Below are 12,500 nucleotides of genomic sequence, written 5' to 3' on the forward strand. Positions count from 1 at the left end.
AGAGGGCTGGATGCGTTCGGCAGAGTGTGGGACCTGAGGACAGGACGCTGCGTGGTCTTTCTGGAGGGACACCTGAAGGAGATCTACAGCGTGCACTTCTCCCCCAACGGGTCAGCCAATCACAGAGCAGCACGCTGAACACACAGCCAATCACAGAGCAGCATACAGCCAATCAAAATGTTTTAGTGATATTTTTTGTCTGATCAGAATGTATATACATATATTTTTTATTTTTTTAATGATTGTGTGTTCAGGTACCACATAGCGACAGGAAGTGGAGATAACACCTGTAAGGTGTGGGAGCTGAGAAACAGGAAGTGCCTGTACACAGTCCCCGCCCACCAGAACCTGGTGTCCGCCGTCCGCTTCCAACGTAAACACACTTCTCTGTTACTTCCTGTTTTTATGTTGTTGTCTGTCTGTTTGTGACTCTGACATCACTTCCTGTGTGTGTGTGTGCAGCCACAGATGGTCACTTCCTGTTGACGGGAGCGTACGACAACACGGCGAAGGTGTGGAGCCACCCGGGCTGGACGCCACTGAAGACGCTCGCCGGACACGAGGGGAAGGTAGGAACGCTCAGCTCTGATTGGTCCCTTCACACCTCTGGGGGGGGGTGTGTGTATTAACTGTGTGTGTGTGTATTAACTGTGTGTGTGTGTATTAACTGTGTGTGTGTGTGTGTGTGTATTAACTGTGTGTGTGTGTGTGTGTATTAACTGTGTGTGTGTGTATTAACTGTGTGTGTGTGTGTGTATTAACTGTGTGTGTGTGTGTATTAACTGTGTGTGTGTGTGTGTATATTAACTGTGTGTGTGTGTGTGTGTGTGTGTATTAACTGTGTGTGTGTGTATTAACTGTGTGTGTGTGTGTGTGTGTATTAACTGTGTGTGTGTGTATTAACTGTGTGTGTGTGTGTATTAACTGTGTGTGTGTGTGTATTAACTGTGTGTGTGTGTATTAACTGTGTGTGTGTGTGTGTATTAACTGTGTGTGTGTGTATTAACTGTGTGTGTGTGTGTGTGTGTATTAACTGTGTGTGTGTGTGTGTGTGTGTATTAACTGTGTGTGTGTGTGTGTGTGTGTGTGTATTAACTGTGTGTGTGTGTGTGTGTGTGTGTATTAACTGTGTGTGTGTGTGTGTATTAACTGTGTGTGTGTGTATTAACTGTGTGTGTGTGTATTAACTGTGTGTGTGTGTATATTAACTGTGTGTGTGTGTATTAACTGTGTGTGTGTGTGTGTATATTAACTGTGTGTGTGTGTGTGTGTGTGTGTATTAACTGTGTGTGTGTGTGTGTATTAACTGTGTGTGTGTATATTAACTGTGTGTGTGTGTGTGTGTGTGTGTGTATTAACTGTGTGTGTGTGTGTATATTAACTGTGTGTGTGTGTATTAACTGTGTGTGTGTGTGTATATTAACTGTGTGTGTGTATTAACTGTGTGTGTGTGTGTGTATATTAACTGTGTGTGTGTGTGTGTGTGTATATATTAACTGTGTGTGTGTGTGTATTAACTGTGTGTGTGTGTGTATATTAACTGTGTGTGTGTGTGTGTGTGTGTGTGTATTAACTGTGTGTGTGTGTGTGTGTGTGTGTGTGTGTGTGTGTGTATTAACTGTGTGTGTGTGTGTGTGTGTGTGTGTGTGTGTATTAACTGTGTGTGTGTGTATATATTAACTGTGTGTGTGTGTGTGTGTGTGTGTGTGTGTATTAACTGTGTGTGTGTGTGTGTGTGTGTGTATTAACTGTGTGTGTGTGTGTGTGTGTGTGTATTAACTGTGTGTGTGTGTGTGTGTGTGTGTATTAACTGTGTGTGTGTGTGTGTGTGTGTGTATTAACTGTGTGTGTGTGTGTGTGTGTATTAAGTGTGTGTGTGTGTGTATTAACTGTGTGTGTGTGTGTGTGTGTATATTAACTGTGTGTGTGTGTGTGTGTATATATTAACTGTGTGTGTGTGTATTAACTGTGTGTGTGTGTGTGTGTGTGTGTGTGTGTGTGTGTGTGTGTGTGTGTATTAACTGTGTGTGTGTGTATTAACTGTGTGTGTGTGTGTGTGTGTGTGTGTGTATTAACTGTGTGTGTGTGTGTGTGTGTGTGTGTGTGTGTGTATTAACTGTGTGTGTGTGTATATTAACTGTGTGTGTGTGTGTGTGTGTGTGTGTATTAACTGTGTGTGTGTGTATATTAACTGTGTGTGTGTGTGTATTAACTGTGTGTGTGTGTGTGTGTGTATTAACTGTGTGTGTGTGTGTATTAACTGTGTGTGTGTGTGTGTGTGTGTGTGTGTGTATTAACTGTGTGTGTGTGTGTGTGTGTGTGTGTGTGTGTGTGTGTGTGTATTAACTGTGTGTGTGTGTGTGTGTATTAACTGTGTGTGTGTGTATTAACTGTGTGTGTGTGTGTGTATTAACTGTGTGTGTGTGTATTAACTGTGTGTGTGTGTGTGTGTGTATTAACTGTGTGTGTGTGTGTGTGTGTGTGTGTATTAACTGTGTGTGTGTGTGTGTGTGTGTGTGTGTATATATTAACTGTGTGTGTGTGTGTATTAACTGTGTGTGTGTGTGTGTGTATATTAACTGTGTGTGTGTGTGTGTGTGTGTGTGTATATATTAACTGTGTGTGTGTATATATTAACTGTGTGTGTGTGTGTGTATTAACTGTGTGTGTGTGTGTGTGTGTGTGTGTGTGTATATTAACTGTGTGTGTGTGTGTGTGTGTGTGTGTGTGTATTAACTGTGTGTGTGTGTGTGTATATATTAACTGTGTGTGTGTGTGTATTAACTGTGTGTGTGTGTGTGTGTATATTAACTGTGTGTGTGTGTGTATTAACTGTGTGTGTGTGTGTGTGTATATTAACTGTGTGTGTGTGTGTGTGTGTGTGTGTGTGTATATATTAACTGTGTGTGTGTGTATATATTAACTGTGTGTGTGTGTGTGTATTAACTGTGTGTGTGTGTGTGTGTGTATATTAACTGTGTGTGTGTGTGTGTGTGTATTAACTGTGTGTGTGTGTATATATTAACTGTGTGTGTGTATTAACTGTGTGTGTGTGTATATTAACTGTGTGTGTGTGTGTGTGTGTGTGTGTGTGTGTGTATTAACTGTGTGTGTGTGTGTGTGTGTATTAACTGTGTGTGTGTGTGTGTGTGTGTGTATTAACTGTGTGTGTGTATTAACTGTGTGTGTGTGTGTGTGTGTGTGTGTGTGTATTAACTGTGTGTGTGTGTGTGTGTGTATTAACTGTGTGTGTGTGTGTGTGTGTGTGTATTAACTGTGTGTGTGTATTAACTGTGTGTGTGTGTGTGTGTATTAACTGTGTGTGTGTGTGTGTGTGTATTAACTGTGTGTGTGTGTGTGTGTGTATTAACTGTGTGTGTGTGTGTGTGTGTGTGTGTGTATTAACTGTGTGTGTGTGTGTGTGTGTGTGTGTGTGTGTGTGTGTATTAACTGTGTGTGTGTGTATTAACTGTGTGTGTGTGTATTAACTGTGTGTGTGTGTGTGTGTGTATTAACTGTGTGTGTGTGTGTGTGTGTGTGTGTGTGTGTATTAACTGTGTGTGTGTGTGTGTGTGTGTCTCCAGGTGATGGGCGTTGACGTGTCTCCAGATGGTAAACTCATCGCCACGTCTTCCTACGACCGAACCTTCAAACTCTGGCTGACTGAGTGATGTCATGGTGATGATGTCACGATGATGTCATGATGATGTCATAACATCAGTGTTTGTTTTTTTTCTTTCTCCCATTTTAGTAAAATAAAAAGTTTACATTTTGGATTTTTTGTCTCTCTTTCAAACGAATAAAATGAAGATGATTTAGATTAATTAATATCTGCAGTTACCATGGTGATGGAAACCACAGTCCTGTCATCCTTCTTCCAGTTTTGAGGTTTTTCTGATAATTTATTTCAGTGTTTTTCAGTTTTCTATTATTGTGTATGTATTACAGTCCTTGTAGTCCCCCAAACGACCACATCATCAGGAAAACTCCCAGCATGCCCTGCCATGGAACAGCTGCTGTCCTGTCCTGTGGACCCTCTGGAGCGGAGGCTGTTCCAACCATAGAAATAGAACAATAGATATGACGTCATGTCATATCTATGGTTCTATATCTATGGTTCCAACAGGCACACGCAGGGAACGAGGTCTGCCAAGGGAGTGCTGAACCTGCTCAGTTTTACCCTTTCTTCACCCAGCTTAACCTGGTAGAACCGTGATGATGAATCCATCTTAACCTGGTAGAACCGTGATGATGAATCCATCTTAACCTGGTAGAACCGTGATGATGCATCCATCTTAACCTGGTAGAACCGTGATGATGAATCCATCTTAACCTGGTAGAACCGTGATGATGCATCCATCTTAACCTGGTAGAACCGTGGTGATGAATCCATCTTAACCTGGTAGAACCGTGATGATGCATCCATCTTAACCTGGTAGAACCGTGGTGATGAATCCATCTTAACCTGGTAGAACTGTGACGATGAATCCATCTTAACGTGGTAGAACCGTGACGATGCATCCATCTTAACGTGGTAGAACCGTGACGATGAATCCATCTTAACCTGGTAGAACCGTGACGATGAATCCATCTTAACGTGGTAGAACCGTGACGATGAATCCATCTTAACCTGGTAGAACCGTGACGATGCATCCATCTTAACCTGGTAGAACCGTGACGATGCATCCATCTTAACCTGGTAGAACCGTGACGATGCATCCATCTTAACCTGGTAGAACCGTGACGATGAATCCATCTTAACCTGGTAGAACCGTGACGATGAATCCATCTTAACGTGGTAGAACCGTGACGATGCATCCATCTTAACGTGGTAGAACCGTGACGATGAATCCATCTTAACCTGGTAGAACCGTGGTGATGAATCCATCTTAACCTGGTAGAACCGTGACGATGCATCCATCTTAACCTGGTAGAACTGTGACGATGAATCCATCTTAACGTGGTAGAACCGTGACGATGCATCCATCTTAACCTGGTAGAACCGTGACGATGCATCCATCTTAACCTGGTAGAACCGTGACGATGCATCCATCTTAACCTGGTAGAACCGTGACGATGCATCCATCTTAACCTGGTAGAACCGTGACAAATCCATCTTAACCTGGTAGAACCGTGACGATGCATCCATCTTAACCTGGTAGAACCGTGACGATGCATCCATCTTAACCTGGTAGAACCGTGACGATGAATCCATCTTAACCTGGTAGAACCGTGGTGATGAATCCATCTTAACCTGGTAGAACCGTGACGATGAATCCATCTTAACCTGGTAGAACCGTGATGATCGCGCCTGTAATGTCTGACTGTCGGCAGTCTGTAGTGATCTCTTCTGATCCACTTATTCAGATCTCTTGGATCGATGCACAGTCTCAGATCTCCGTTCTTTTTTTCCACAATGACTAAGGAATTTACCCAATCTGTGGGTTCTTCCACTCTTCTTACTATCCCTTTGTAGAGCTGTAATCGGGCCTTAAAAGTTCGGCCCGACAAGGCCCGAGCCCGACCAGTACATTTTGATTGACAGCTTTTTAAAAGCCCAAACCCGCTTACAGCCCGACTGAACAGAAGGCCGTCTATCAGCGGGGATTAGAGCGGACACGCTCTTCACGCCGCCAGCGGGCACACGCACCACTCGGCGGGAAAGGCAGAGAAAGAAAAAAGAGACTGCGCCGCACGCACATCAGCTCTTTGTCTTCCGTCAAGAATGAGTAATTTCTACGTTTTAACATAATTAATTTGTGACTAACGGAGGCTATCGGCCACGTGGAAGTTGGAACAAAGAAATAAAAGAAGTCCTCCAGAGGCCAGCCTCCGTTTCTCCTCCTCAGCGTCCATTAACACGCTAATCTTAACGCTTCACCGGACCGCTCATTTACCACGCAGCCCGAGCCGGCCGAGCCCATGTAAAGTGGGAGAAATTAAGATCTTCAGCTCTTTCCCTTTGTCTATCAGGGATTTCAGTTCTTTTCTCAGTCCGTCTTTCAGAGCTACAGTAGTTCTGCTGCTGTACCACTGGCTCTGCCTCGTCTCCCAGCTGTATGTTGTGCTGTCTTAGTAAGCAGCCTGGAATACGTCCTCGTACTCTCTCTATCTCTGCAGTGGAATCTGCACCTGTCCATATGCTTTGTAGCAGCACCCCATAGCGCTATCAATGACATGGACTCTTTTAATTAGCCCAAGTTTCTCACTTGCTTTTAGCCCTCTGATTGGCTGTCTGTCCTCGTCGACCAGGACAAACAGTGCATCTATAGTGCGTCCTCCTGACAGAGACAACACCCTGTATGGGATCGGTTGTTAAATGCTCTGAAGTTCAGTTTCTTGGGTCTCACCTTTGGCTTTTTGTTCATCTTCTTGAAGTATGCCGTTGGCAGGACGTTCACCTGTGCTCCATATCAGTCCGTGTCACTGCCTCCACATACAGGTTCTCCGTCCTCACCGTCACGTTCCTCTTGCCTGCCCAATCACGTCATTTCTTCTTAGTTAAACCGAATCTGGCAAAGTGATTTCCCCCCCACACTTCCGACAGTCTTTTCCCTACGCCGGGCACTCTTTTGGGGCATGCTTACTCCCACATCTCCCACGGTCTTTGCCCTGTGGTTTCCATTTGGGTTTCTGTGACTGCCTTTTATCTGGCCTCTTCTTGTAGTTTTGCACTGCATCCACCAGGGACGTCACTAGGATTTAAAGACGGGGGGGGCTTAGCCCCCAGGGGATTTGTAACTTGCGTTTGCAAAATCTTTGTACTCACATGTTTTGTTGCTGTATTAGAGCTACACTGATGTCAACAACCAGTCAAGGAACCAAGATGTTAACAAGTAAACAGTGACAGACATATCCTCTTCTTCAGTTTCTACTCTGTTCCTTCTGTCTTCTCCTTTAAGATAAAAACAAACCCTGACGCTAATTTCATGACTTTGAAATGCAAATTGGTGACATGAAACAACATCCAAAATGTCCAAAAACAGACAGACAGAGGCCAGACAGCTAATAAGTTGGTAAGTTAAACAACTATGACAAATAGCAGTACAAGAAAAAGAAAAGAAATAGGCATCACTGCATACTTTATATGTAAGATATTAATAGGGATCCTATTTAAAGTGGCTACTGTCTAAATACAATAACCTGATGGCGGAAGGAATAAAAGATTTGGAGTAACGTTTACTGTTTACCAGACGGCGCGGTGCATCATCTTCATAGCACAACTCTCTGTACTTCTCTCTAACTTCAGACTTTTCGGCTATTTTTTTGTAGCTGGATAGCCTATATATCATTTGTTGCGTCTAAATATAAATGAGGATAAATCGAATAATTGTTGTTCTTATTATTATTTAGGGGGGCTTAGGGACATTTTGGGTAGCTTCAGCCCCCCTAAAATAGGCCTAACGACGTCCCAGATTCCCACTCATTGTCAAAGGACTTTAACTGTGTCTGTGTACTATCAGCAGCCTGGCGCATATTAATTACCTTTTCTGTTATTATTTTAATAACAGTAATCGTACTCTGCAGCCTGGCTCTATACAGTATTTAAAAACAGAAAGACCAGCTGATTCTGTTGGTTATTAGCAACACAGTTATAGAATAAAGTTTAAAATAAGAAGATGGGCGTCTGGGGAGCTCACCTGGTAAGAGCACGCGCCCATGTACAGAGGCTCGGTCCTCGACTCAGCGGCCGCGGGTTCGACTCCGACCTGCGGCCCTCTGCTGCATGCCCCCCCTCTCATGACTAAGCTGTCCTGTCCAATAAAGGCCTAAAATGCCACAGAAAAAAAAAAACATGAGCCTCCGCGTGACCAAGTCACGTGAGCGGCCCGCAGCGTGACGTGCCATCAGCTGACTGCCGTCAACAGAGGAAGAAGACGAGGAGCCGTCCGTCGACCTTCACCTCCTGAATCTGTCCGTGTGTCGCAGTGTCTGAGACCCAGCATGGCGAGCCAGTCCCAGGGCATCCAGCAGCTGCTGCAGGCCGAGAAGAGGGCCGCGGAGAAGGTGGCCGAGGCCCGCAAGCGTGAGTACCCCGCGCGGCCTGTCAGCGCACGGAGGCCCGTTAGCCCGCTAGCACATTAACACGGAGTCAATGGAAACTTATGCCTGTTTAGAGACTTTCTGCTTCTATTTTAATGTTTTAATAATAAAAACTCAAACTGGAGATAAGTTCAGAATCAGTAACGTCGTGTCTCTAATTCGGCTGACATATAGTTGTCTTTACCTCACGGGTTTTTGGTAGAAATGTGTTTTTGTGACAGTCGGTAGCGTTACTACTGTGACGACTGTCTGTCGGTTCAAACCGTGAAAATAAGGTTTAAACCTTTTATATACAGTCTGGTATTATTATTATTATTATTATTATTATTATTATTATTATTATTATTATGACATTACATTATGATTACATGTAGATATTAAACCGTGACGTGTTATCTGTCCATCACATCAACAGTGGGATTACTGCTCATGTGTTTTAAAGTAGCAGAAATGTGAATGGGGTCTGGTTGGGCAGTCAGTCAGTGATGTATTTAATCATTCATATCCGACTGTAGTAAGTGATGACCTGGTCATATGTATTTCCTTTTACTTCATTAAACAGCCTGTGACCATCATTCTTTAATATTTTCTGAATGATTGAATGGTCTGTGAGTCAGCCGCTAAGCATCATGGGAGATCTGAGTCACAGAGACACGATGGATTGAATCAGTGGACAAAATAACAGAAACACTTTAAGTCTATAACAAAATCTGTCTGTCTGTCTCTCTGCCTGTCTGTCTCTCTCTCTGTCTGTCTGTCTGCCTGTCTGTCTTTCTGCCTGCCTGTCTGTCTGCCTGCCTCTGCCTGTCTCTCTGTCTGCCTGTCTGTCTGTCTCTCTGCCTGTCTGTCTCTCTGTCTGCCTGCCTGCCTGCCTGCCTGTCTCTCTGCCTGCCTGTCTGTGTGTCTGCCTGTCTGTCTGTGTGCCTGTCTGTCTGTGTGCCTGTCTCTGTCTCTCTCTCTCTCTCTGTCTGTCTGCCTGCCTGCCTGTCTCTCTGTCTGCCTGTCTGTCTCTCTGCCTGTCTGTCTCTCCAGGTAAGAACCGTCGTCTGAAGCAGGCTAAAGAAGAGGCCCAGGCTGAGATAGAGCAGTACCGTCTGCAGAGAGAGAAGGAGTTCAAGACCAAAGAGGCTGCCGTACGTTACCACACACACACACACACACACACATATATATATATATATATATATATATATATATATACACACACACACACACACACAGCTGGCTCATAAGCTCTATCACAACTCCTGCAGTATTGATCATGTGTTGGTAGATAGATCCGTTCTGTCTAGAGAAACTTTGTTCCCCCGTTAGCTTGAATGTTGTTGATTCAGTGAGAAAATGAACGGAAACACCTTCAAATGTCTCAAATCTATTCCATATACCAGTCTGACCGTAAACAGCACGTGATGTCATTACTCAACAGGTTTATACTGGCTTTAAATCTGTTGGATGGAAACTCTTTCACCAGCTGTATTACCACGAGTTCTTTTACCAACTTCAGATAACTGGACTGAGGAGTGGAGACGTAGCTACAGACACACAGCACCATCAGAGACAGACACATACACTGTGTATATATACACATATACAGTATATATATATATATATATATATATATACATATACAGTATATATATATATATATATATATATATATATATATATATATATATATATATATACAGTATATATATATATATATATATACACACACACACACGTCTGTCGCTGATGATGCTGTGTCTCTATGACATCACGGTGATGTCATAGAGACAGATACCAGTAGTTACCAGATATATTAATTAGGGACTTATTACCTTTTCATTGACTAATATAACATTTGTTTCCCCCCCTCCAGGCCCTCGGTTCCCATGGCAACAGTGCGGTGGAGGTGGACCGTGACACGGTGGAGCGTATGAGTCACATCCAGGCTAGTTACCGCGGTAACCGGGAGGCGGTGCTGGGAGAGCTGCTTCGCCGCGTCTGCGACATCCAGCCCGAGTTCCACGCCAACTACCGCGTGGCGGGGTAAAGGGGGCGGGGCCATCACCCACAGATGGGGGGGGGGGGGGCACCAGCCCCCCGGAGAGAGGGGGCGGGGCTAACACAGGAGACACAGGACGTTAGCAACGTTAGCTTCGTTAGCTTCAGTCACAGCTAAAAACCTTTTTAAGTTTATCTGGAAAAGTGTTTTATTTTGAAGGATCGAAGCTTGTCACTTCCTGTTCCTGCTCCGAACACGTTCCTAAATGTTGTTACTGTGTTGATGTTTACGAAGTATTTATATACATAAATACATATACATAAGAGGTAATTTCTTTAAATTAAATGTTTCCTGAATCTAACAAAATAAAAGTCTCTGAGCTTCGAAGAGAAAATCAGCCAATCAGGATCCAGGAAAAAGAATAACTGACTCTAACTGAAGCTGATTGGCTGTTTTTTCCTCTGACCTCTCCTCCAATCAGGAGCCACAGTTAGTCTCTGCTCTCACCTGATTGGCTGGAGGAAGTCCAAAGGCTTTTATTGTGAAACTCCTGCAGTTTTTTGATTGTTTTCTGTGACTTCCTGTTGATGTTTGTGAAGTGATGATGAAATAATAAACTGAGTGTTGATTGGCTGAAACTGTGTGATGTTTAAAAGAGATTATTATAATGTCTAAATAATGTCTAAATAATATCTAAATAATGTCTAAATAATGTCTAAATAATATCTAAATAATATCTAAATAATGTCTAAATAATGTCTAAATAATGTCTAAATAATATCTAAATAATATCTAAATAATGTCTAAATGTCTAAATAATATCTAAATAATGTCTAAATGTCTAAATAATGTCTGAAGATGCTGTTCCTTTATAATAACTCTGTAGATGTGTACGTAGTAGAAGAGACTCCTCAAATAATCTGACCAATCAGCTGTCAGATCTTTAAACATCATCAGTCTTAATATATTACAGTTAAATTCACATAATTAGGGTAAACATGTGCTGTTAAGTTACATTTTCCAGATAAAACCAATAAGTTAACAATTAATTCAATTTTACAACTTCTATATGATTAAAAACTGGACTTTTCACTGCTTACGTGGCTCCTACAAAGTCCCGCCCCCCACCTCAGTGCTCGCCTTCTGATTGGTCCAAACCGTTGCCTTTTAGCCCCTCCCCTGTATCCTGCGTACGGACGTCATGACGCAGGGACCCGGAAGTGGTGGCGGAGCGCAGCAGAGAGAGTAAAGGCGAAGACAAGAGCGACTTTCTTCTTTCTTTCTGGCGACTTTTTCACAGTTTGGCAGAAAAAACGGGACAGAAAAAGTAGAAGAATTCCCGGAAGTCCTCCAGGTGAGCTCGCGACCTGTTTCTGTGTGTTAATGTGTGTGTGTGTGTGTGTGTGTGTGTCTAACTGAGTCAGTGACCTCTGCTGCTAATTACACTCTACCACACTGTTTGTTACTGTACCAAACTCCATAGAGAAATGTTACAGTTTAAGACATGTTCGCACATAGCCAAGAACAGGAACACGCGGGGATCGAACCTGTGACAGTCTCAGGACAGGACGGGTCTGGTAGTAAGTTCGGCGTGGACTTAGTCCACCTGCTGAGTCCTCATTTCCGCGAGCCCTCACCATTATGACCCGGGTTACGTTAATCTCCGCCACCGCTCCATGTGTTCTACTGGGAGAAGTTGACCAGATTTAAAAGGGAATCTGGTTCAAAGGAATTTAACGGTCAGTGATTGGAGGAGGCAATGCACGCCGATTTACACGACAGCTCGTGCGCTGGCAGGGCAGGTGTGGATTTAAAGTCTGCCGCGTGCACGAGCAGGGCAGCATAAAGTTGGCAGGTTTTCACTGTCTGGTTACACGCGACAGTTAAAATCACGGGGACGAGTCTCTTTCTGTCTTAACTTTTTGGATATTAATGACGTCATGAGACAGATTGTTTGACGTCATATCAGTCATGAGAGACGTCAAATGTAAAAAACAAACAAACAGGTGTCTTTACACTGGGAACTGTGTGTGTGTGTGTGTGTGTGTGTGTGTGTGTGTGTGTGTGTGTGTGTGTGTGTGTGTGTGTGTGTGTGTGTGTGTGTGTGTGTGTGTGTGTGTGTGCGCGTCTGTGTGTGTGTGTGTGTGTGTGTGTGTGTGTGTGTGTGCGCGTGTGTGTGTGTGTGTGTGTGTGTGTGTGTGTGTGTGTGTGTGTGTGTGTGTGTGTGTGTGTGTGTGTGTCTTTGTGTGTGTGTGTGTGTGTGTGTGTCTTTGTGTGTGTGTGTGTGTGTGTGTCTTTGTGTGTGTGTGTGTGTGTTTTCGTGTGTGTGTGTGTGTGTGTGTGTGTGTGTGTGTGTGTGTGTGTGTGTCTTTGTGTGTGTGTGTGTGTGTGTGTGTGTTTTCGTGTGTGTGTGTGTGTGTGTGTCTGTGTGTGTGTCTGTGTGTGTGTGTGTGTGTGTGTGTCTTTGTGT

General features: G+C 43.6%; 2 protein-coding genes and 1 long non-coding RNA gene across 7 annotated transcripts in view; all 3 read left to right on the forward strand.

The window, feature by feature from the left end:
* Window positions 1–3,776, forward strand: part of prpf4 (PRP4 pre-mRNA processing factor 4 homolog (yeast)) — a 13,142-nt gene extending 9,366 nt beyond the window's left edge. For all 5 annotated transcript variants that reach the window (XM_031281385.2, XM_031281387.2, XM_031281386.2 and 2 more), the window contains 4 exons: window positions 3–110; window positions 255–373; window positions 463–569; window positions 3,585–3,776. In XM_031281385.2, the coding sequence (XP_031137245.1) occupies window positions 3–110; window positions 255–373; window positions 463–569; window positions 3,585–3,671 (421 nt within the window). In that variant the 3' untranslated portion in view covers window positions 3,672–3,776. The remainder of the gene's footprint in view (window positions 1–2; window positions 111–254; window positions 374–462; window positions 570–3,584) is intronic.
* A 4,008-nt stretch (window positions 3,777–7,784) lies between these two features.
* On the forward strand, window positions 7,785–10,668 carry atp6v1g1 (ATPase H+ transporting V1 subunit G1). The gene is made up of 4 exons (XM_031281391.2): window positions 7,785–8,026; window positions 9,076–9,176; window positions 9,905–10,080; window positions 10,139–10,668. Exons 1-3 carry the CDS (start codon window positions 7,945–7,947, stop codon window positions 10,076–10,078), a joined length of 357 nt encoding a protein of 118 aa, XP_031137251.1. The 5' UTR covers window positions 7,785–7,944; the 3' UTR covers window positions 10,079–10,080; window positions 10,139–10,668.
* Window positions 10,669–11,021: 353 nt separating this feature from the next.
* LOC116037487 overlaps window positions 11,022–12,500 on the forward strand; it is a 14,899-nt gene continuing 13,420 nt past the window's right edge. Inside the window, exon 1 of the long non-coding RNA XR_004895102.1 lies at window positions 11,022–11,384. This is a non-coding gene — a long non-coding RNA (uncharacterized LOC116037487). The remainder of the gene's footprint in view (window positions 11,385–12,500) is intronic.

The sequence above is a fragment of the Sander lucioperca genome, chromosome 14, assembly GCF_008315115.2.
Source record: "Sander lucioperca isolate FBNREF2018 chromosome 14, SLUC_FBN_1.2, whole genome shotgun sequence".
Classification (NCBI taxonomy): Eukaryota; Metazoa; Chordata; class Actinopteri; order Perciformes; family Percidae; genus Sander; species Sander lucioperca.